This window comes from Balaenoptera borealis (genome assembly GCF_965194805.1).
Source record: "Balaenoptera borealis genome assembly, chromosome: 11".
NCBI lineage: Eukaryota > Metazoa > Chordata > Mammalia > Artiodactyla > Balaenopteridae > Balaenoptera > Balaenoptera borealis.
In genome coordinates, this window is record NC_138868.1 from 67,367,142 (window position 1) to 67,393,344 (window position 26,203).

Sequence of the window (26,203 nt, forward strand, 5' to 3'; positions counted from 1 at the left end):
CACTTGGAAAATATGCAGTTTAAAATTGTCTTTAGCTCTTTCAACTCTTTTTTTTTAATGTCAAACCAATTACTAATTCTGGGAGACTAAGTATCATATATTATATCGTTCTTTCATACCTTATTATAGTACTTACCACATTGATAGAGAAAGAAGCAAATGCCCAACAAATAGTGCTTTTCTGTTCAAACCTAAAGCATACCGTTTAACAGAAATCTCAATATAAATTCAAGAAGCTTGTTTTGAATAGCTGCACTTTATTTGTATAACCAAAAGCTAGAGAATGACATTATCAAGGTATTTCATAAATAAAGATATGTCTAAGTCTTCTACATTGGCACAAATAATAGCTTCAATAGATTTACTTGTAGATAGATACTTTAAAGATAAAAAGGAACATTTTGAGAAATGTTCCATTTTAAGAAAGCTGTAAGATTTATCAGTAATAATCTATGTAGCTTTATTAAAAATTAAACTTCATAGAGTTACAAACTTTTAATTATAAGATGAATAAGTTCTAAGGATCTAGTGTACAGCATGGTGACTACAGTTAATAATACGGTATTGTATACTTGAAATTTGCTAAGAGAGTAGATCTCAAAAGTTCACACCAGAAAAAAAAAAAAGAGGAAACTATGTGAAATGATAGATGTGTTAATTCACTTGTACACTTTAAATATATGCAATTTCATTTGCCAATTATACTTCAATTTAAAAAATTAAACTTTATAAAAAATGTGCACTATAGAATGCTTAGAGTATTGTATATTTGTTGCACAACAGTTATTTCAGTATTTTAATAATTGTTTTCTTCATTTTTATCAATCATATGTAAAGGACTATTAATTCAGTTGGTATAATAGAGTGATTATATTTAACTCATTCTGTTGATGTCTTTGGTTATTTCTTTACATAAAATAAAGTCACTTTCTGTTTATGACCCCTGTTCTACAGAAGTAAAATCAAATTTTAAATATACCTTCTTTTATTTCCAAAAAAATGGAGAAAGGACTCTTAATACTCTCTTTACCTTCAGAAGCCTGTTAGAACTCCTGAAACTTTGAAAAATAACTCCACTTTGAATTACAAAGAAACAGATTTTCTCAGTTTTAATTTAGTACAACATAAAGGCAAAAGAATGCATAACTAATTATACTAACGAATTATTATATTTTTCTCTCATGTGTTATAGCTAGAGAGAGAGGAAGAGAGAACAATTCCAGATAAATCAAGATATTAACCTTTTTAAAAAAACTTAAGACCAAATTCTTAGAAGTACTGAACTCTCAAAAAAAAAAGTATAACAATATAAGTTTTTGAGTCAGAATGCCTGGATTTCAATCCAGGATACATCAGTTAAGCAAACTTTAGCAAATTATGTACTCTCTCTAAATCTGTTTTCCCACCCACAAAAAGGGTTTAACAATATTATTTATCCTTATAAAACTATAATCCTTTAATAATATAAATCATCTAAATCATTTTGAATTTATGCTTGGCATATAGTAAGCACTTTGCAAATGTTTTAATTTAGTATTATCATTAGTAGCACATCTGTTTACTCCTAGTCTATTTTTATGATAATAGCCCTGGACAGGCATGCAAGCCATTTAAAGAACAGAATATAAAGCAGATTTTCTCTACCAAGGGCTTTCTCGGTGTCCTAATGCTCTACAGAATGTGTTAGCCCCACAAAGGGAAAAGAACAGAACCCAGAGGTTCCACTGACTGTGGCCCTCTTCCCTGTGTGGCAGCCATGGCTAGCTGGAAATCGGGATTATGTGTGGCCATGTGTCTAATGCTCTACAATTATATGTTCTAGAACCATGATACAGAACAAATTGAACCGAGACGTAGGAGACAGAGATCCACATAATACTGATGTCTAAATCAATGGCCTCCAAAACTGGGGGGACAACATTTTGAACATGCACCTTGAAATAAATATATAATTTATGGATAAGATTTACTGTACTGACAAAGTACATTATAAAACATTCTGAAGAAAAAATTAACAGCAGGTCTGAACTTTTCTCCAAATACTGTTTCCCTGGAAACATTTTGAGTTAAGATAAACAGGGAGTGCCAGCTGTGTTACCAGCCAGCATTGATTATTATTGATGGAAAGCACCTGGACCTGGAGGATACTGAGTGACCTCAGCCTCCAGATGCAGTGTGTTCTAGCAACTGGGGGCATCCCTTGAGGAGACTTGGACTGTTACCAAGAGACTGGTTCCTGTGGGGCATGAGCCTTCCCAAGGCAAGGTAGTCCTTGTGTATCCATATGGTCTCCTCATCTTAAAACTGAGTTACTACATGCAAGGTAAGGGAGAGAAGGTGGAAAATGGTCACTGTGCATCTAGAGGGAGCCCTACTGACGAAGCACCTGACATTATCCTGTTGACATTCCATGTTTCCTGTCCTGTATCCTTCTACTAAACCAAGTGAACCTGATGCCAGACAATAGCCTATTGTGTCATATTAGTGTGAGTGTCAAGACGAAACCACAGGTCCACTCTGTAATCATGCAGACATATACATACACAAAAATATATTATTTATTTACAACCTCTGACCTAATGAATTATTTTAAGCGCCATACATTTGAGTATACTGCTTGGGTCCACATACTTTTCAGAGTATTTGGGGTAAATCCTTTGTAACAACTTGGGATGCTATCTCTCTTCCCTTTGTGATTTTCTGGTGTTTTTGACAGATCCTTGTCTTTGGGTCTTATAAATCTTTGGCTGTCTCTGCAAATATTACTAAACTGGTAACTCCACTGTTAGAAACTCTGCAGCAGCAAGACATAATAAATTCCTGAAAATTCAAACACTAAATATCTTCTTGAAGTTCTTCAGTTCCTACTCACTTTCTTTTAGGGCTTATCAGGATATAACTATAGGGGGCTTTAAAAACTACAACACTGAGGGAGAAGTAACTCTGTCTTTCCATTTTAATATACTTTTATGCTAGTTTTGTTAAAACATGCTATGTCGAAAATAGAACTATTTATTCCACTCTTGACACTACCCTCAGTTCCAAGTAACCAAATAATTTTACCATTTCCTATGAAAATTTCTATAGATTTCTCTTTTATTACCCCATTTTTAGGCACACATAGCTTTAAAAACACTTTTTTAAACTTACCCTGATACATGTAACATCAGCAGCATGTAGAAGACCAAGAAGAGATTATGAGTGTACCAGAAGATGTCATAGTTAGAAACTCTGAAAAAACAAATAACTTAATTTCAATTCCACTTTACACTCCATCTCACTAAAAATATCGTGCATCCTTTCAAATACATGTCACAACTGAAAGTTAAAATGTGAGTTCGTCTGAGATTTATCTATTAATATCAAAGTATTAACATACCACTGCAGAGAGAACTGACAAAAATTATAAGTAACGCTTTATCATTTTGAAGGTTCTTTGTATTTCAAATAAAGATACACAGAAAGAATTAAAATCAGCTGTTTATATTAAAGTTATTATGATGTAAGGCGAAGGTGCAGGCAATAGTCTGTTAATACGTACTTCTGCTGTCCTTTTTATCAATATTCTCAATTTGCAAATGACTTCTAAGACAACCAATGTTTCTATCCCAATATATATTTTGAGAGTAGTTCAAAGGAAACTCAGATGAAGATAAACTAAATAAGTGTTCATTAAAATTTTCTCTTATCTTCCTGGACAGTGTATAACTTTAAAGTAACACTTTGTGTTATTGTCCTGGGGAAGGACAAAGAGTCTGAAGAGGAATGGGTATAATAAACACAACCTAGAATGTTTGAGATAAGTAAAAAGACTAACAGTTATTTTATTTCATATATCTCAGTAGATATTTATGTATTAGAATCTTGTGGGTGGTGGGCAGGTATTCGTAAAAGCTTAGATGATTCTGATAACAACCCCTAGAAACTTTAGGAACCCCCAATTTAGGCAAGAGCCAATAGAGTCACATTTACATGGGTCACAGTTTTTGCTATCATAAACAAGATTATTAGCATCCTTGTAACGTATGCCTTTTTGCACAGATCTGATTCTTTTTGAATCTAAATTTCTAGAAGTAGAATTATGACATCAGAGGACACACATTTTGTAAGGCTTTTGATACACACTACCTACTGCTCTCTGAAACATGTTTATAAATTACGAACCCAATCATAGTGCAGGAGGGCCTGTTTCCCCAAACCCAGACTCCACTTTATACATCTTCAGTATTTTGTATAAGTGGAATTAGGTATTATTTCATTTTTGTGTTACTCACTTTGTATTCTTCTGTGACTTATCTGTTCATAATAATTACCCATTTCTATAGTATATTTCTCAATTGCTGTGGTTAAACTATTCAAATTTAAGAATGTACTACTTCCATATGAGTGTAATAATTTTCACAATAGCATGTTTATTTTTCAATTTTTATAATGTATATTGACATTCAGGAGTTTTAGTTTTCATATTTTTAGGTAGCCAAATATTTCCTATATTTTTCCTTGTCCATTATGAGAGCTGACAAATATCCACTTAAAGTTTCTTCTAAATCTTTAGTGGTATAATTTTTTACAGTAAACTCTGTAATTTATCTAGAATTTAATTCACTTAAGCCTTACTTTCCTCATAAGTTTGTAATGGCACCTTTATTATTTAGCAGGTTCTTACATATAGCTAAGTCTTTTACAGCACTTTCTGTCTACTATCATTTAGTTCAACGTCTTGGTCATTTTTTGCAAGTAAGTCCTATTCTGGTTGTTTTTTTTCCATTGAAGTATAGTTGACTTACAATATTATATTAGTTTCAGGTGTACAATATAGTAATTCCCTATCCTGTTTTAAGTTACTGAAGCATAATCATTTTAATATTTAGTAAGCCACACCCCGCCCCCTTTTATTCCACTTTGGAACATGTATTTGGAAAGTCTCCATACACAATTCCTTACAACCCAGAATATTTGACTGAAAGAAAGAGATTTTTCAAAAACAGGAAATGATATCTAGAAATGCCTCTCTATTTCCCTCTTAGTTACACAGAACAGTCCAATAACCAGAATATTGCATTGGCTAAACATTCGGGTTAATCAAGACATTTCCTACATATGAAAATGAAGATAATCTTAAGGAAGTCTAAATAATCTGACCAAGAAACATCAAAATAATGGCTCTGACACTCACCGTATTGCATATGTCGAAGCTGTAATCATCAGGAATAGCACCAATACCATGCAGACCCCTGTCAGGCCAGGAACTATAAAAATGTACATAAGTATGTTTAACTTAAGTCATGCTGAGAAAAAATGTACAAAAAGTTATTACCTTAAAATTCAAAGTACTAGGCTGATCTGTGGGAAGCCCAATTCAAATTGTATGTCTCCTTGTATGTTCCCTCTTAAAAAAGCCTTTTTTGAATTAGCATAAGTTTCAAGGTACTTAGGACAAAGCAGAGTCTTTTCCACCTTTAACAGAAGAGTCCATTTTGGTGTTTTCAAATATTCTACTCAGAATGGTGAATATGTGCATACTTTTATAGGTACATACTATAACAAAAGTCAGTAATTAATACAACAGGACAGGGTTGACATTCAACTCCCTTGTTGTTTTGGTTTTCTCCACCATAGTACTAAACCCTCCTTACTCTCACCTCCCCGCTTTAAGGAAACTAGTAGCTCCTTCAGTTTCAATGTCAAATAATTTCTTTTGGGCTTCACTATCTAGAATAATTTTCAAGAAAAAATAAACAAAACGTGAACCTTTCTAAAAACTGCAACTTCGAGTGTAGAACAAACAATGGTGAATTTGAAGAAAAAAGTTACAGTGTTGATGTTTTAAGAACACTTGCAGGCTTATTTCCCCTCAGAATGGAAAACATTTTGAAATCAGTGCTTCTGATAGTACATAACATTTTTTAAAGTGTGCAAACATGTCAATTTTCAATATTAATACTGACATAATAGATTGCTACAAATCTAGTGTTAGCTCATACAGCATGTCCAAGATGAATAGGTGATATGCTTTATCAAAGAGTGAAAATCACAATAGCCTCATTTCTTATTATCTTATTACTACCAAATAAAATATTCTGTCTGTAAGTCACCTTTATTTACTCTTATAATCATACAAGCAACAATAAGTACTAAATGACCTAGCTGAGAGATTCCATCTTAAATCTTTGCAGAAAAGGTATTGAAACAATTCTGCCTCCAAAAGTATAGACATCCCCCCACTCTTCTTCTTGACAAGGAACCACCTATGAAACAGAAGGACCATCAGGGACTGTAAGCCACCAGCAGAAGCAAACAAGCTGGGGACAATATAAGAGCAACAGTGATGTGCACCATTAGGATCACAGAGGGTTTAGAACCATTGGAAAATAACATCAGAAATCCCAGTACAATAGAAACAAGTTTCCACTTGTAAAGGGACACATGAGAAATAAGGCAGTTGGTCTCTGGAACTTAATACTGGAGTATGCTCTCCTTTCACTCTTCCCAATACACAGATTTGGAAGCCTAACAATCCTTGCCTTTCCCAGATGTGCCTAATCCAAATCATCTCTTCTCTACACTTCTTTCGTAGGGTACTCCCTTTCCCATTGCCCCAGGTGAGTACTTACTTCCTAGGGGGTAAGAGAAGAGCAAGATAACTACACTAGTTCACACGAAAGGACGAATAGCACAGAAAAATACTGTTTAAAAAGAATAGCATGCCTACAAAATGACCAAGCCTTTCCACTCCCAAGAATTTACCCCCCCAAAACACAAACATATATCCACCCCAAACTCGTTCAAAAATGTGCATAACCACTTTATTTTTAATACTCAAGGCCTGTAAACAATTCAAATTTCCATCAACAGATGAATGGATAAATAATTGTTTATCTGTACCTGGAAAACTAACCAGCAGTTTAAAAAGAAAAGAACCGCTGATACATACCTATGCATACATGACAACACAGAAGAATCACAAAATTTATTAGACTTAGTGAAAAAAGCCAGACTGCCCTCCCCCACCAAAAAAACCTGAAAAAACATAAGCTCTAGGATTTCTTTTATACAACATTCTAGAAAATTCAGAGCATTCTTTAGTGATAGAAAGCAGATCTGTAGTTAGGAGGCGTAGAGAGCAGGACAGAATGATGGACATATTTGTTATCTTGATTTTGATCATGGTTTCACATGTGTACACATATATCAAAACCAATCAAGTAGCATGCTTTACATATGTATAATTCAGAGTGCTTCAACTGTAACTGAATAAATATAAAGAAAAAAAAAGAGGTCTGTCTCTCTGGCTTCAACTAATTTCACTAAAATGTAAAATTTGTGGTTGGAGAGGCCTTTCCAGTAATTTTATTGAGGCTTCATGAATGTCTACTGTGTCTACACACAAGGTTTCCTATGTAGTCCTGAACATGCCAAGATTAGTTACAGAATGTCTGCAAATCATTTCATCAGGGCACCTGAGAAAACGGAGTATGTTTAGAACAAAGTTATAATTTCCAAAGGGTATTATCTAAACATTAATTCCTTGAGGTATTAATTTATATTACTCAAAAAGGTTATAACCATTCCTTGAAGAATCACAGGGCACATTAATGTAAAGCTTCTGAGAAGTACTAAAGTCAAGAAACCAGTGTAAAGATGAACAGATACTTCCTCAAACATTTAACTAGAGCACACCTTTTAGAGCAGAACATGGAAAGGAAAGACTTAGAGAGGGTGAAATAGTTGACCTCAGTCATTTGAATTCAACATGAAGTAGAGGCCCCAGACAGCCTGGGGTATGTATGTATATTCTGGGATTGCGGTCCTGTTAGTGTCCCTTAGGCCAAACCCCTAGCTCACTGAATCTCACCTGTAAACTGAGGATCAATTCAATGCTTCTTAAGGTTCTTTCAGATTTATGAAGTTAACTTTTTTATCTAAAGAATTCATTTTTCCCTTCTGTCTCCCAGAAGTACAAAAGGAACAGAGTTTGTAATTTATAGAGTAACAGACTTCAGAGCGATGAAGAAGAAAAACTGACTTATAATTAGCAATGAAAAAAAAATTGCAATTATGGTGGTCAAAAAAAAAGGGTGGGGTGGGTAACTTAAAAACCAAAGGGGATTCTGGGGGGGAGATAAATTAGGGGTTTGGGATCAACATATACACACTACTATATATATATTGAATAAAATAGGTAAACAACAAGGACCTATTGTAGAGCACAAAGAACTATACTCAATATCTTGTAATAACCTATGATGGAAAAGAATCTGAAAAAGAATATACGTGTATACATATGTATAACTGGATCACTTCGTTGTCTACTTGAAACTAACATAACATTGTAAATTAACTATACTTCAGTAAAAAAAAGAAAAAAAAGCTATGGTTTTCTTTACTGGAATTAAACGAACAGGTTGGCCAACCAATTATCTGGAATGTTGTAGAGAATATCTATGCAACAAGTAGTAGAGTTTAAAAATAAATGACTTTTATCCATTCAGTGAATATTTTCTAGGCATCTGTACTGTACTGTTAAGTGCTAGAGGAAAAAATGAATCCTGCTCTAAAAGAAATCCCAGTCCAGTGTGGGAGACAGGGTAAGCGGGCAACTACAACATAGGGTATTAAGTGCTGAAAGAATGCTAAGCATTGAGTGTTTTCGAGGTACATCAAAGGGCATCCTAACCTAGCGCTGGACGACAGCGCAGCCAAGTCCCAATAAATTAGCCTCTATTACCACACATATTCCAAGAGTCAGGAAGCACAGGTTAGAAATTATTGCGCTAGTCTAAGCTCACTGGGGAAAGTTGCTTGCCAAAGTGAAGTACACTGCGAACTCTCAGTCTTCAAGTTATGAAGCAAAACCTATATTTGTTTCCTTAGGAAAAAACATGCTTGTTATGTTTACTCTTATTACTCTTTTGTCTACGCATATTAGGTTAATTAATTAGTAGCCCTTCAAATGAATAATTGCACTATATTGCCATTTCTAGATGAAACTGAAAGATCATTTTCATCCATACCCAGATATAGCCAGAAATATACCATCTTGTATTCATTATCCTGTTTTTACGAACATAATTGGAGACATAATTGTATTTGTTTGTGAGGGGTTTTCTAATTAAAATTAGATACTGTGCATTTTATTCTCATCATACAAGTACTACCAAATTTGGAGATATGTAGTAAGCATTATAAAATGTTTGAAAAATTCAATCTATTAAACTTACTTTATTCTATAAATTCTTAATTGAAATGTCTTTAACATTTCTTATTTAGTGAGTCTAAATCCCATATTTTATGTCACTTGTGCTGCCACAGGCTTTATTTTCTACAAGACAACCTTATTTCTTAGGCCTAGGTTACGTGGAAAAACTTTTAAAGACAGAGAGAGAGAAGACTCTATGTAACATTAAACAAATTAAAATTCAAGAACTATATCAACTAATAGAAAATATACTTTATCATCAGAACATCTAAAAACATGCATGCATTTCTTCATCAGGAACTTTATTCTTCCTAGGTATTGTGCCTGACAATATTCAGAGAGCTGTGAAATAGACTCAGTCAGAGATGTATTCATAACACAAAGTTGGACTAAGTGAATTCAAAGTTGGACTAAGTGAACAGTGTCACTCATCCCGTTACCATCCTTAGATTCTGCTTTGCTCTCTCACTTGCTACTATTCAGTGGGGTTGACCAGATGCCTGATGAGCTCTAGCCTCATACTTAAGGGGGGTCTGTGTCCCTGTGAAGTAGATGGCTCCTGATGGCAAGCACAGTACTTCTTTCATGAAATTTTATGGAACTAGGCCACTAAAGTGATGCTGACATGCTGATTTTGGATAATTCAAGTTGTTTGTATTGACAGAAATGCCACACAAAATATTTTCTTTGCATGCCCTACGGGCATCCCTTTTCCACCCTGGAGAAGCTCACCTTTGAGTGGAAAACACAGTATATGTAAGGTAATAATTATTCTACAGTATATGCAAGGAAATAAATTATTCATAGTATTTTCACTATGTATCTTTAGGGACCCAGGGCAAGAAGAGACCAGCTCTACTTAGTGAAATTTGGCAGAAATCTGTGCATGATAGGCATGTCAACTGAGGCTTAAAGGATAGGCAAGAGTTGACCAGGTGAGAAAAAGATAGTAAGAGGGTAGGTAAAAGGTAGGTAGTGGTGAGAAGTTATGCTCTAGAGTATAATGAGATGCTCACTAAAGGGTAAAACAGTAGTGGGAAGGTTAATAAAACATATTGGCAGGTCCCAACCTGGACTCTCTCTAGGCTGGAATCAGGAATTTGTGTTTTTAAGTATCATCTTTACCTAGCCCAATACACTCATGGTCACTTCTGGGAAAGAACATAGGATGATGGTGTTTCAAGCTAGGTGGAGAGATCACCTACTTATAAAGAAGTATTAATTTTACTAAGTTTCTTAATGTAATATCTTTGTCATATAAGAAATCCTCTTATATCTTTGTAAACTAAACTTTTTTAAGCATTTCAAATGTTCCAAGTCTTCAACTATACTCTGTGCTGCACAAGATAATATTAAAACAAAATTCTTGTTTATTTCTCTTAAAATGATTCATATGAACCAAAAAATACATTGATTCATACATTAAGTTTTGTTTTTCTGCTTTTTCTCCCTTCTACTTCTCACCCAATTCTTAAGGCTTAAATAAAAACATGTTTTCAATGAGCAAATTTGTAAACAAAACTAAACTGTGTTCCTACACAGAAAACTGAAATGAGTACTTTGCAACTGGTAAGCATCATACATTGATAGGCAGAAAAAAAAAAAATATATATATATACATATAATCAATCTAAATATAGGCAGAAAATATATATATATACTATCAATCTAAATATGTAGTTGTGACATGGAGGGGGAAAACACCCCAATTATTCTTATTTTCATCATAAAATTGATTCAAAAGAAAAACAATGCATTTGACAGAGCCATGCCTCAGTCCCATATGCAATTCTGATCCTTAATAAGGGAGTACAGCCAAGCCTTTATGACAGACCATTTCCGCTACACAATCGTCCTTGTCCCTGAAATACAAGTTAAAAATCCCTCAAATACAGTTTCCTTTTCATTATTATAAGTGTAAGGTTGAGAAAAAGAAGAAAATAGTAAGAACTGTACTAACATCAGGGCAAAATTTTGAGATGTTCAAATGTGCTTTAACAAATGAACAGTCTATACTGAGATTTCATGGACAATATGTTTGAGAAGGAAAAGTAAATTAGAAATGAGAAAGAAGACATTTCAAGAAAGATAACTTATTTTAATGACTGTTTCTCCTCTTTTTCCATGGGTTTTAAGATCACAAAATATCCTACTAAATTACTGAATTAGAAGAACTACACTGACACTCAGAGTGCTTGGTGTTTCTTTCTAACCCTTGAGGACAGAGAACTGGTCCATATGTATTATCTCCAATAGTACTTGCCAAAGCAGTGGGCACATAGCAGGCCCTCAATAAGCATAAGGCATTATGTTATTTTCTTTGAAAGAATATATGAAAGGCAAATGCATTTGCTTACTTTTACTCTTCATTCATCTGAACCCTGACTGTTTTCATTGCAACTTTATGCTTGAACTCCTAATCATTTGTTCTCATATGCAAATTTTCCATGTTATATTTTAGCATATATCTAAATGTTGTGTAATTTGATGATGCTTATTTTCCAAGATTTCCCTGAATCTTCAGAAGCAGAAATGAGTAACAACTTACCAGTTGTGAAGAGAAGTTTTCTAGGATCCTGAGAAAAAGGAAAAAAAAATTGACTGAAAAAATAAAACACTGATAACATAAAATTCTGCAATGAGTCTGAGAGAGATAAGAGCCATGTATTAGGTATGTAAGAGACTGTTCTCCCAATGGAAATAAGACGCAATTGAATTTCATAATGTTTTTACAATGTCACAGGAGATTATAATACATACAAAACCCAATTCCAAGAAGTTTAGCTATCTGAAAAAGGAAGAATATTGGATGAAGAGTCAGAAGGCCCAGGCTTTCATCTTCATGGCCAGTTATAAGCTATTATAAGCTAGTGGCATTGGCCTGAAGCCCACCCTTTGACCATTTGGGGGCTCAATACCTTAGCTATATTGTGGAAACGTTAATATATACTCTGTCTACCACAACTGCCAAACTGCACCTAACAAGTGTCAAGACAGTGAGAATCAAAAATGATAAAATATGTAGGGGGGGTTGTACTGTGTAAATTCAGTACAGAGAATACTGAGAACTAAAATGTTTCAAAGGCTACTGTAAAAAGAAGTGATGATATTCAAATAAGGAAGACAGGTTCCTGCTACTCAGAAATATAACACATTAATATTGTTATTGTAGTATTTCCTTTAAACTACATTCTTGTGGTATAATGGACTGAAGTCAACTCCCTTTCTGTCTTCTGGAAAACATTAGATCAATTCCCAGTAGAATATGGATTAATTTTTCATCCTAAGGGTGCCTAATATTGCACAACTTCTGAATTTCTTTCCTCATGCCTCCATTGAATCTGGGGTCAGGCCAGGCTATATACAAAGTAGGAAGCCATTTATATGACACAATTTTAGGGGTCTTGAACGAGGACCATTTGCGCAAGAATAGCTCCTCATCCAGTTTAGGTCAACTGAATTCTACCGCTGATGTTAGAAACATGACTAAAGGCTAATCTAGAGTAACCTAATACATAAAAAATTAGTAAAAATACAAGATGGGCTGAACAAAGTGGTAATACCAGAAATATGAATAAATAACTATGGAAACTCAGAAGATGGAACAATTAATATTGCCAGGGAATGAAGATAGAATAGAAGAAGAGTAAGAGACTGTTTCACAGATGACAAGATGAGGCCAACTGAGCTAGGCCGTCAGGAATGCACCACCATCACAAACTGGAGGATGGAGGGGTCATTGGAGATGTGGAGAAGACAGAATGAAAGCACAGAACAGAACAATAAGGTGCATGTCATAAACCCATCATTTTCAAAGACAATTCACAGAAGAATATAACCATTTATATATGCAATATCTGTGTGTGTGAGTGTGTGTTTGTGTATGTGTGTATTTTTTCATCTTCATCTAGTACATGGCCTGGTACCTACTAGGTACTCAAAAATATTTATTACAAGAAAGAAGAGAGGGAGGGGGAAAAAAGGAAGATATGAAGGAAGAAAAGGAAGGAAGGAAGGGGAAAAAAGGGAAAATGTAAATTAAAATGAGTTAGCATTTTTCATCCATCAGATCAGCAACGTTTTTTTACAAACAAGTGAAGTGTAGAAATAAGCATTCTGATAAAATTGGTAGAGTGTATCAACTGGTGAAGCTTTTTTGGAAGGTAATTTGTCCATCAAAACTAAAAACGTGCATAACTTTGAAACCAAAATTCTACTTCCATGAATTTGCCTAGCAGAAGTGTACAAAAAAATAAATTTATTGGCATGCAGTGCATGACAAAAACTTGGAATCAAGCTAAACATCTGTGAATAAGGAAAAGGCTAAAAATAAATTGTGGTATATTCATATGAAGAGGATGAGGTAGATGTATACTTTCTGATACAGCAAGCCACAATACATATATTTACAAATTGCTGAAGCATATATATCATAAAATACCACTCAAAATATCTTATAAGAAAACATAAAATCATTAACTGTGGCTAGTTTTGGAAGAGAAGCTTTTGCTTTTCATTTACTTGGGAGTTTTAAAATATTTTCCATTGAGCCTATATCTCTCTTAAAGTGAAATAAATTTAATAACTAGAAATCTTAAAATGACTAAAATATTGGAACATTAAACAAAAGTATATTGTAATAAAATGATAAGATTATTGTAGTTACTGAAGACATGAATTTAGAAAGCAAGAGAAGCAAAGAAGGAAAAGATAAAAAAGGAAACTGCATGGAGGGAGTAAGACACAAGTAACCCCACGTGATTTGGGCAGAGGAGGATAGAGGAATGAGAGAAGTGATGGGAGACAGGCGGAGATGGAAGCTCTGCTCTGAAATCATTACATGTGAAGAGCTTCCACCGGCATGCTAAGGAGCTAGACTTTTCCATGGTTCTTAATGCTAGGTACACTCTACAATCACTAGTGAGCTTTTTAAAAATATTAGTGCCTGGCCCTAACCCAGATCAATGAAATTACATTGGTGTTTTAAAAAATACTGGCATAGTTATGGGATTTATCCAGGGCTGCTTGTTATTTTGGTTTCGTGATCTATGTCTATGCTTGTTTGTTGTTACTTTGACCTTTGTTTTGTTTTGGGAGGGAGGTCAAGCACATGGTCACAGCAGTATTAATCTAGAGAACTCTGGTGATATGTAAGGGGAAGATGGAGAACAATCCATTAAGTCACTACCACACTTACCAGAACGGGGTGGGGTTCTGATCACATGGGACCCTGAACATTTCGATGTTGATGCAGTCCTGGCTTTGGGAATCAGAGGCAGCCTGAGGACATAATGAAAATGCCGAGCAACACACGCCTAACTAGGGCTGTGCGTGTGTTGTTCATTGGTCCAGCCCAGCACCCTGCACATATAATTTCATTTCATGGGCAGCTTCACATGGAGAAAAGCACCCCTAAGTTAGATACTGCCCACTATAGAATTCAGCTCAAGGTCACCTACTATAAGGATTAAACACAAAATAAAACAGAGTAAAGCACTAAAACTCAGTAATATTTTTAAGTCAAATCAACTGATGGTCCAGGATCCTCAAATAGTCAACCTTCCTTTCTGCCTTTTTTCCCCCAAGCACTGTGTGAGTTACTGAAGGATTTTTACCCTGTAATGGCACTGTCAACAGTCTCCACTGAGCGACAGGAATTGGACAAAAGCTGTTGGGAGGCAGAAGGCAGATCTGAGTGGCAACCTGCTGAACACTGCAGAATATAAAAAGTAGACCCTCTCCGAACTTTCATTTTCGGCGGGAGAGACTGTGAAATAGTAATTACCTATATTTTCTACTGAAAAGAATAAAACTCAACTTGACAAGTGCATTTTAAAAGCACTCAAAAGGAGCAGCAAGGTACAAATTTTCTGTGAAAATCACAGACCCTCATTAGTCATCTCACGACGAGTGAAAGGAAAATGAGAAGACAGAGACTACCCACCTCATCTCGGTATCTTGCTGCGTTCAGTTCAACGAAATCCTCACGGTAGTTCACTGAGAAGTTGAGGGCATTCACCAGGTGGGCGGCCACGTGCACACCTATAGAATCACACCAATCACTGGGATTTTCAGATATGCTCTATAAGAGGGAGTCAGTTCCTCTCCTTAAGTAAACACAGGGTCACAATTTGACAGCTATGGGCGCAATAAAATGTTCAATTAAAAGGGAAGTTTTAAAAGCACAAAGAATCTTAATTATAGACAGTTTTAGTATGAGAAATCATGTAAAGAAACAGAACTTTCAAAGGCTGGAATAAAATAACCCTAGTAAGTCAAGAGTTAGAAACACACATACACACACTGGCACACATGCACACACGTATGTGTATAATAATATGGGAATTATTTATTCATTTAAGCAGCTCCTGAATACAGTAATCCCCCCTTATTCACTGTTTCACTTTCTGCAGCTTTAGTGACCTGTGGTCAACTGCAGTCTGAAAACATTAAGTGGAAAATTCCAGAAATAAACAGTTCATGAGTTTTAAATTGCATGCTGTTCTGAGTGTAATGAAATCTCCACCCATCCCATTCCATCCCACCCAGGATGTGAATCATCCCTCTGTCCAGCACATCCTACCCGTTGGTCACTCAGTAACTGGCTTGGTTATCAGATCAACTTTCTGGGGTACTGCAGTGCTTGTGATCAAGTCGTCCTGGTTTTACTTAATAATGGCCCCAAACTGCAAGAGTAGTGATACTGGCAATTCATTTATGCCAAAGGAAGCCATAAAGTCCTTCCTTTAAATGAAGAGGTGAAAGTTCTTGACTTAATAAGGAAAGGACAAAATTTCGTATGTTGAGGTTGCTAAGATCCTTGGTAAGAATGAATCGTCTATCCGGGAAAGTGGGAAGGAAAAAAGAAATTCGTGCTCACTTTGCTGTCACACCTCAAATTGCAACTCATGTTTAGTTAAGATGGAAAAGGCATTAAATTTGTACAATAAGATACTTTGAGAGAGAAGAGGGACCAGGTTCAAGTAACTTTTATTACAATTGTTATATTTTATCATTAGTAATTGTTGTTAGTCTCTAAGTGTGCCTAATTTATAAATTAAACTTTGTCACAGGTATGTTTGTATAGGAAAAAACAGTATATAGGATTCAGTACTGTCCTCAGTTTTAAGCATCCACTGGGAGTCTTAGAAAGCATCCCCCCATGGATAAGGGGGAACCGCTGTACTGTAGATTTTCCACATCTTTCACTTCTCCCATAGTTCCAAACCTGTTATATATCTTGTATACTTCACTGACACTCAACCTAAAATATAGGCCCATGAAAAGGCTTTTAACCAGTTAACATTTTTCACAATCCACAGATTCAAGTCATAGTGTTTAAACCCAATAGCAAAAGTGTTGGTAACCACTTCATGGGACAAAAACTCAGGAAGATGATGACCAGCATTTAATAACCTACCTACAATGGCACAGTAATGAGTAGTCAACTGACTTAGAGATAAAAGTGTTAGGAAGTTATTAGAGAGTTGAAGACAAATTCATTTCGGCATGGTCAGGGAAAAGTAAATTATCTTGAGAAGCCTGGACAAGAAAGAAGCTAATGACATTTTGCACAGAAATGTAATACCCTCCTCCCTTCCCAACCTTTCCTTGTAGGTGAAATAAAGTTAACATTAACAGCACATTGTAATGTATGGGAAAGAACAATATTTAATTAGTTAGAAAACCTATTTTCTTGGCCACATTGCTTGCCTACTAATGCCTCAGTTTACTTCTCTGTAAAATGGTGATGACAGAAATAAGAGACTTAATGAGATAAGTGAACCTAAATTGCTTAGGAAACTATTACAATTTACACTGATATATGGAGTGTTGAGATTCAAAAGAAGACATGGCCTGGAAACTAGAAAATTCTATGACCCCTCCAACCTAACATACGAGATGTACATAGGTAAGCCAAGAGTTCCAAATTACACACAAAGACAAATGAAAGTGAGAGAGAAGGGCTAGAATGCTAAATAACCTAAAAGTTATTTAAAGGATTAAACTCCTGCCAGTGACCAAATTACAGGAGGGAAAAGGGTCCCATAAAAAATGGACAGGGCTAGTGGGAAGCACCTACATAGCACAGGGAGATCAGCTCGGTGCTTTGTGACCACCTAGAGGGGTGGGATAGGGAGGGTGGGAGGCAGACGCGAGAGGGAGGGGGGATATGGGGATATATGCATACGTATAACTGATTCACTTTGTTATACAGCAGAAACTAACACAACATTGTAAAGCAATTCTACTCCAATAAAGATGTTAAAAAGAAAAATGGACAGGAAACTGAAAGTGGGTTAACTAACAAGTAAGGACAGGGTTCCAAAGAAATAAACAAAGGGTGTCTAGATGAGACTCAACTATGGCACAGATATAAAACATTATAGAAGCAGAACTGCCTGTGTCCTGTAGCTTCAGCACTTCTAAAATGTATAGGAAAAAAACTCCTTCATTTTAAATGAAAGGTTGATACGTTCATTACATATTATATGGCTCAAAAGTGCAAGGGCATCCTTAGAGGAATTACCATTCTTTCTGAATTCTCCTGAAAAAAAAGTCCTAGGTAACAGCTGTATGAGATACAGCCTTAAGGGATACATTCACCTTCTTTAAAAGGCTTTTTAGGTAAAAAGACTTCAGGGCTTCTAATTTTAGGCAAGAGAGCGAAAGCATTGCACTTTGCATGGACTTCCCCATTTAATTCTCATAACGAAACAATGAGGTAGGTAGAATCCTCTCTATTTTTTTTTTTTTTTTGGCGGCGTCTCTCGGCTTGCAGGATCCCAGTTCCCCAACGAGGGTTCGAACCCGGGCCCCCTGCGGTGGAAACATGGACTCCTAACCACTGGACTGCCAGGGAATTCCCTCATCCCTATTTTACAGATAAGAAAACTAAGGTTAAGAAAGGTGACTTACCTAAAGTCAGACCCCTAGTGAGTGGCAGAAGGCAAACCCTCTGGAACACATACTCATTCATGGCAATACTCCACACTATCTGAGTCTTTCAGCTGTTCTCCAACTGAACAGAATATTTGGACACAACTACCATTTAGAACAAATCAAGTTATGAATGTGCCAGCGTTTCCCGATCCTCCTCCATTTTGACCTTTCACTCTCTCGAGCTCTAATCCAACCCTAACCCTGACCACGCCCTTGGTCCTCATCATATCCTGGACTCTTACTCCGTTCCTAGCCTTGAGCTATACTGGAATCTTCAGCCCATCCCTGAGCCTCTCCCCATCTCTCACTTCCAGGGTGGGAACTACCAGTGGGAAGATGTTGAGGGATAAAACACTGGGAAGATGCCTGTTTCAACAATACTTGGCAATTTTTAAAAAGCTTAAAGTTTAATGATTTCTTGGCAATAGCTATACCGAAACACTTGTGATTCAAAATGGCCATACACACATATCCAGATCAAATGTCCCAAGTATTAAGACACCTATGTCCTATCAAATAATGAACAGATGAAAATGTCAGGTGCTATGCCACTGAGATAATTCACCCCTGAGGTTGTAAATTATAATAACTAATTCTATCCTAAGAACTTCATAGTCATGTTCTTACTTTAGTCTTAAAACCATGAGATAGGTGCTACTGTCGATCCATTTTACAGTTAACAACAAACTGAAGATCAGAGAGATGATGTCACTCGGTAAGGCAGAAGGGCGGCTGGGGATAGATCCTACAAAATCCGTCTCCAGAGTCCCTTCTGTACTTAATATGTTAATTAATTTCTGTTTCAAAAATTTGAAAAGTATCATATAAATGCTCAGGATAAATATTTATTTTAAAATGACTCTTAAAAAACCACAAGATTCTCACTTTATATTTTAACTTGGAATTGAGCAGGATAAATTTCCACAAATTTTGACATTTGCTTTTCTGCCCAAGTGTTAATATCAAAGAAACACTTAACAAATATAATTTTGATAGAATCATATTCTGTGAATGCACATTTCGCATTCTAAGTTTCACACATTTAAGTTTCTACCATATCACTACTTTTAGAGGTTAAAAACTTTTAATCACTTTCTTCCAATCTTTCTAAATGAAATTACTTACTTTTAGAAAATAATCATTACCAGCTTGGGGGCCAAACTTTGCACATTTATATATATATATATATAACACACCCATTTTCTGTAGCACCACTAGATAAATACACAGAAGAGAAAATTAAATTATATAAAAAGAAAACCATAAACAATAAAAATACCATTCATAAAATGTGCTATTCTAACATAATATTTAGTATCTTTTGGTTTTCTCACCTGAGAAAATACAGATAGTCACACCACAGGTTGTATGGAATGTTCTGCTTTTATCCAACAATCTTCTGGTTCTCCTGCTTGGAACCTAAATAAAAATCATTTAATATGATAAAAATGATGTAGCAAATAAGATATATGCATGAGTCTTTGTAAATATGGCAGAGGCTTATCAATTAAAAATTGGTGAGATGAAGTATACTATATTTAGTCAATGGAACACTCAAATCATTAAAGAGAATGTGAGAAGGCTTATTATTGATATGGAAACATACACAAGATATACTGTTAGGTAAAAAAAGTTACAACACATAAACTAAACTATGATCCTATATTGTTTAAAATTAATGACATTATGTATGTTAACATATTTGCAGGCATTTATCTCAAATAGTGGTTGTTCTGGCAGAGTAACATTTAGGGGAACCGTCACTGATTACTTTGCATATTTCTGGAACGTTTTAATTTTACAATATATACAATTTCCTTTTGTGGTCAAAAAATATGATTATTTTTAAATGAAGCAATTTTATCTACAGGTTTAAATGCCTGCTTGATCTTACACAAAAATAAAATACCTAGGTTTCACACTGGGGGATAATTCTTTAAGACATTAAATACTGAGAGACTTATGTGGGCACTTTTCATTTCCTGCCATTTATCTTCTCTTTCTTCACACCAAGCCAATGGCCAGCCACAGGGATCAAAACCTAGCATTTCGCAATAGTTGGCAACCTACAGAAAGAGTTATTTCCACAAATTACTGCATTAAAAGCAAAGAGTTTCTAAATATAATTACGTGAAAAGGTTGAGAAGTTTTACCACAGTAAATCCACTCACATGAACTTCACAGAACATCAAAATGACCTCATGTTAACAACTCCTTTTAAAATATCAGTATCGATCCAGCAGTGCCTAACTATCTTACTGAAGAAAGGAATAAACACACATATAGCGCACAAACACACACACACACACACACACACACGAGGATAAGAGAAAACAAAAAACAATTTCAGATGAATTTTAACTTTCAAAGGGCTTTTCTGTTTTCTTAAATCCTTTGTTTTATACTAAATATCATATATGACATCACATCTTAATCAAGAAATCTATTTCAAGCCTTTTACATAGCTCAAAACAGGTATGTGTTTTAAGAAACTAACACCAATACCAGCAGTCATCCTATATATTAATCAAAGTCCACACAGCTCTAGTTTGCTCACTTGAATTTAATTAAATGAAACTACAAGCTCTCAGTGAAGAATGAGAAGGAGCTCAGAACTGGGGCTGATCTCCGCTCTACCATTCACTAGTCTCAAGGTCATGGTCAAGTTACTTAAACTCCCTAGGCTTCAGTTTCTTCATCTGCAGTACCCACAGAATCATGTGAGGATTCACAAGGATTCAATATATGTGAATTTTATAGATGTTAGCACAGTGCCTGATACTCTGTTATCCTCTGCCCTTATCTACTGTTGTAGAAGAGCTCACTGATCACCTTGACATGTGACGTGGTCTTTACTATCATCTTTGAAGAAATCACTCCAGCAGAAAGTCAGACCATGCAAACTAAGTAGGACTAACATGCCACTTTTACACTTGATTTCTATGCTGGAATCAGTGACGGATTTTTTTCTTACCTTCTGGGATCCTCGAAGGTAAGCCAGGAGCGTCCGGCACATGGGTAAGAGGATAAGGCTGCAGTTGAGGTTAAGAACTGATGCGGAGGCTCTGCTTAGACACAATCCTAGCTGAACGAATAAGGCAAGGGGCAAAACACAGTCAAGGACAAAAGTAAACTACAAGCATGCTGCAGACCTCACCCTGCAGGACTGTGGCAAGTGCCAACTCCTTCAAGAGACCTCAATAACCCTCCACTTTCTCTCTCACCAAAAGAGAAACCGGTCTCTTTCTGCTCCGCACTGCCATAAAACTTAGCCTCCTCTCATTTCTACTAGTGTTCCAATCACCTCACTACATTGTTTCAGTGCAAGGTCAATTTCTTATTGTACCCACACTGGACTGTTCCGGGTGTTAAGAGCCCTAGAGAGCTTCAGTATATTCTGTACCTCCACACAGGTGCAGCGTTGAATCCTTTGTCCACTGGTAGGGTACCAAGAATTTAAAACAAAGGTTTTTCATTTGTGTTCTCTCTAGAACACTCTGAGCCTCCCCACAACTCCCTTCCACACCAGCACCCACCTTTAAGCTCTTCACTTTACTGACTCTACCCATCTTTCAGGGTTCATCTTAAGCACTCCTCCTCTAAAGTTCTCCCCTGACCCATAAAGGTGTGGTGCATATATACAATGGAATATTACCCAGCCATAAAAAATGAAATAATGCCATTTGTATCAACGTGGATGGACCTAGATATTATCACACTAAGTGAAGTAAGTCAGAAGGAGAAAGACAAATACCCTATGATATCACTTATATGTGGAATCTAAAATATGACACAAATGAAATTATCTACGAAACAGAAAGGGACTCACAGACAGAAAACAGACTTGTGGTTGCCAGGGCGGAGAGGAGTGGGCGAGGGATGGATTGGGAGTTTGGGACTTGCAGATGCAAACTATTGTATATAGAATGGGTAAACAACAAGGTCCTACTGTATAGCACAGGGAACTATATTCAGTATCCTATAATAAAAAATAATGGAAAGGAAGATGAAAAAGAATACATATATATGTATAACATATATGCATAACAGAATCACTTTGCTGTACAGAAGAAATTAACACAACATTGTAAATCAACTAACAAAATAAATTAATAAGTTCTTCCCCAACCCAAAACCAAGAGAGATCCCAGATCAGCTGTGCCTCATACAAAGCTGATCATAATCATATTGTACAACATATTTTTCAAAGTATCAGTCCCCTTGGTATGATCCAATAATTTTGGCAACTAATTTTAAATCAAATTCTTGCTAGATTGACATCTACTGTTGTCTGCTACATTCTTCATATGATGAATGTATCACACAAAAACAAGAGATGGGGTCATATCTGTGCACTTGTCCTGAAATAAACACAAAACTACTTTATGTTAAGGATATCAACTAAGAAACAGATGTAAGTCAGATGCTTTTCTTATCTTAAAATTGTTCATGCCCCTGAGATTCCCAGCTTAACTCTTGGCAAAATAGCAACTCTGTTACACAGTGTTTATTGTCAGCATACGAACTATTATTCCTGAAAGGGAGACGGAGTAATAACTCATGTCAGGAAAGCCATAATTTTCATTGAGTTATATAAAAAGTAATTGATATTTCCAGTTAGACTATTTCTACACCACAAATGTGAACACCTCAAGGATACAGTTCAATGAGTATACCAGTCAGTAGACAAGTAGAAATAATCCTTACTGGACTATCTAAAAAAATGTTAAGTATAATTTTCTCACCTCAATGAGCAAAATTAATATCATTTCAAAGTGATAGGTTTTGCTGTTTAGGCCTCCAGAGAAGGAATAATTATATCTTTTTGATATGGCATCTGCATGTAACAAGAAAATTTTAGCTCGAGGGGTTTTGGATAATAATTTTATCTGTAATTTTAATGTACTAAGACAATAACTCACTTAAAATATATCAGCTAACTTCTACCATATACGTTCAGGACTTAAAAGCTACAAATAAATTATCCAAATTATCTTTGCAGTTTAGTGCTTTAAAGAGCATTCCTATATTTTTGCATTTTCTAACCATTTATTGCATGTCTGGAAGTGTTTTATTGCTGTGCTTACATTAACTCATACAGTAATTTAATTCAAAGTGGCTTTAAGTGTCCTGTTAGGATGAATGGAGTTTATTTTGGCATTCCACTTCTTCCTTATGATGCTGCAAAATCTTACTGGAAATTTTACCAAGGACTCATCTCCTCATGTATATTTATTCCTGAATATATTTAGCTCTTTAAACCAAGATGAAAAATTCTTTTTATTAAGTTATCAGAGTACAAAACTCCCTCATTCAGAAGCAGTCAAGAGGGTAAGGAAACGGAGACAGATCTCAGTTAAGTGACAAAATCATAGGAAACCATTTTATCTACTTACTAGATGGGTAATAGTCTACAGCTAAGATTTGTTTTATTTAGTCATTATTAATTCATGACCTTCATAAGAATCAGCTACTTCAAATGTTCACTAAAAAGAAATGACCGCCTACGTTATGTGCCCAGCCCATTCTATGTGGATGACGTGTTCTACCATTCCTAGAGAGCTCAACCTGCTACTCTAGTTTTCAAATCTCATTCAGGTTAGTTATCACTAGATGGCAGCGTTACTTTCACATCTTACCTGTGAAGGTCTCAAACATAATTAACTGAAAATTCCAAGCGTAATTTTTTTAAACTATAAATATATTTTAGATGAATATGTATAAATAATACACAGTTTGGTCCTTGCTATGGACTGAATGTTTGCGTTCCCCCAAATTCGTATGTTGAAACCCTAACATGATGGTATTTGGAGGTGGAGCCTTTGGGAGGTAATTAGGTTAAGATAAGATCATAAGAGTAGAGCCCCATGATGGGATTAGCACCCTTATTAAGAAGAGGAAGAGACCAGAGCTCACTCTCTCTCCTCCACGTGAGGATACAGCAAGAAGGCAGCCATCTGCAAACAAGGAAAAGGGCTCTCAACAGACACCAACTCTGCTGGCACCTTGATTTTGGACTTCTCAGCCTCCAAAACCGAAAGAAATAAATGTTTGTTGTTTAACCCACCCAGTCTATGGTATTTTGTTGTAGCAGCTTGAACTAAGACAGTCCTATAAGAAAGTATGCCATTTGAAGCAAGTTATAAAAAAATGTAATATCTGGGTATAACAAGTGCATGGTCATTTTCTTAAAATCTCAAACACTTCTTTTTTTTTTTTAATCTTAAATCTGTTACCTAATAACTATTCTTCTTGGGCTAGTTAACTGTCCTTATCTGTAAAGTTGAGAGGAATAAAATTTTCTTATCCATAAAATTAATATAATATAATATGATATGGTATAATAATCCTAGCTTGCAAGACTTTTGTGAAAAGCAAAACTGGTCTAAAAAATGCAAGCACTACATAAAATTAATTTATTGATTAGGGTCACTGTATCACATCCTTTCTCTAAATGGTCTCTTCTGTGCTTCCATAGTAAGTGTTGTCTATTCCACTTACATTATTCATTCAAGATATATTTATTATGATATGCACATATCACAAGGCACCAGGAGTTCAATAGTGAACTAAAAACAAAAAATGCCTTCTTCCTTAGGATGTTATATTTTGGTAGGGGAAACAGATATTAATCAAATAGCTACATAATCAAACATATATTGTAACCAATACACAGTGACCAATGCTGTGAATGAGAAATACAGAGTATGAGCGTACCTAACAGGAAATGCAATCTAAATAGGAAGGTCAGGAAGGCTTCCTTGATAAGTGAAAAGTGAACTGAGATCTAGAGCATGAGCAGAAGTCATCTAGGAATGAGAAGGACATTTGTGCAGAAAAAACCAGCATGAGAATGGATGTGTGGCAAATGGGAGCATGGTGTATACACGAGAAATTAATAGTAGGCCAATATGGCTGGATTGGAAGTGGAGGAGGGTACAACATAAAACCGGAAAAGCAGGTAGGGCTAGACCTTGATGGACTTTGTAGGTCATATTAAGAATGTGCATCTTTTTATCCTAAAGTCAATGCAGAGCATTGTGTTTTGAGTAGGGAGGTGGTAAGGAGCGATTAGTATTTGGTAATGATAACTCTGAATGAAGTGTGGAGAACAAATCGGAAGGACATAATTTGGGCAATGACAGGACATTGTGTAGTTAATCATCACAGAAGTGAAATTGTGTTTGAGACGGGGACTACATTTTATGGTAATTATATCTGAGCCTTACATATAGAAGGGATTCAGTTTCAACTAAATATTTATTTATCAGTACATTTATTTTGCTAAATAATTTCCTAAAACATATACATCTAAGATTGGAGAACTAAAAGGGTCTAACCCACATCCCACCATCCACCCAGTGACTAACCTCCTCTATGACACCTGACCAAAGGTAACCCACCCTCTGCTGAATGTGTCCAGAGACAGCAGACTGTTCTACTGTCAAGAACTTCTATTTTGTTTTCTTACACTTACATGAAATCTGTGTCTCTATAACTTCTACCCACGAGGCTACTCTGGATAACAATATTCCTAAATAGACATTAAAAAACTGAAGGTAAAAGTAGGATGGTTTCCTAGCTCAATCTTGTTTTCTTCAGGCTAAACACAATTCTTTAGGCCTCTAAAATTCTTGATATACATTTAAGACTCCCTCATCATCTCAGTGACCTTTCCCCATTCACCAGAATTCAGTACTTAAGATCATGCTCTCCCTCACCAAGGACACGGTCCAAGGCCTGCTGATTCTAAGACCTGCTGATTCTAAGACCTGCTGATTCTAAGACAGTGTTATATTGTGGGGCAACCATGCGGCATAATGGCTCACCTTGTGTTTACAACAATTTTCTCACATGACTTGCTATCAAGCAACAAAGAAACGGAGGTGTGAGAGAGCAGGTACATAAATGTAGGAATTTATTGGTGTCAGCCCATTATGTTATATTGGGTGTGAATGCTGTATTTTGATATTTTTCCTTCCCAATTTTACCTTAGCTGAAAATTTTACAAATTCACGTTTCCTCATCTTCATCCAAGTTCTTGACAAAGCTATTAAACTG

The 26,203-nt window shown here is 35.6% G+C and overlaps 1 protein-coding gene across 3 annotated transcripts in view; it reads right to left on the minus strand.

Moving 5' to 3' along the window:
• NOX4 (NADPH oxidase 4) overlaps positions 1-26,203 on the minus strand; it is a 146,364-nt gene that overhangs the window by 99,518 nt on the left and 20,643 nt on the right. The window contains exons 3-8 of one of the 3 annotated variants that reach the window (XM_082340467.1): positions 21,117-21,227; positions 19,477-19,561; positions 15,144-15,241; positions 11,748-11,775; positions 5,177-5,249; positions 3,151-3,231 (exon numbers count right to left, since the gene is read on the minus strand). In XM_082340467.1, the coding sequence (XP_082196593.1) occupies positions 3,151-3,231; positions 5,177-5,249; positions 11,748-11,775; positions 15,144-15,241; positions 19,477-19,561; positions 21,117-21,227 (476 nt within the window). The remainder of the gene's footprint in view (positions 1-3,150; positions 3,232-5,176; positions 5,250-11,747; positions 11,776-15,143; positions 15,242-19,476; positions 19,562-21,116; positions 21,228-26,203) is intronic. The other 2 variants (XM_082340469.1, XM_082340468.1) reach the window with 2 other exon arrangements.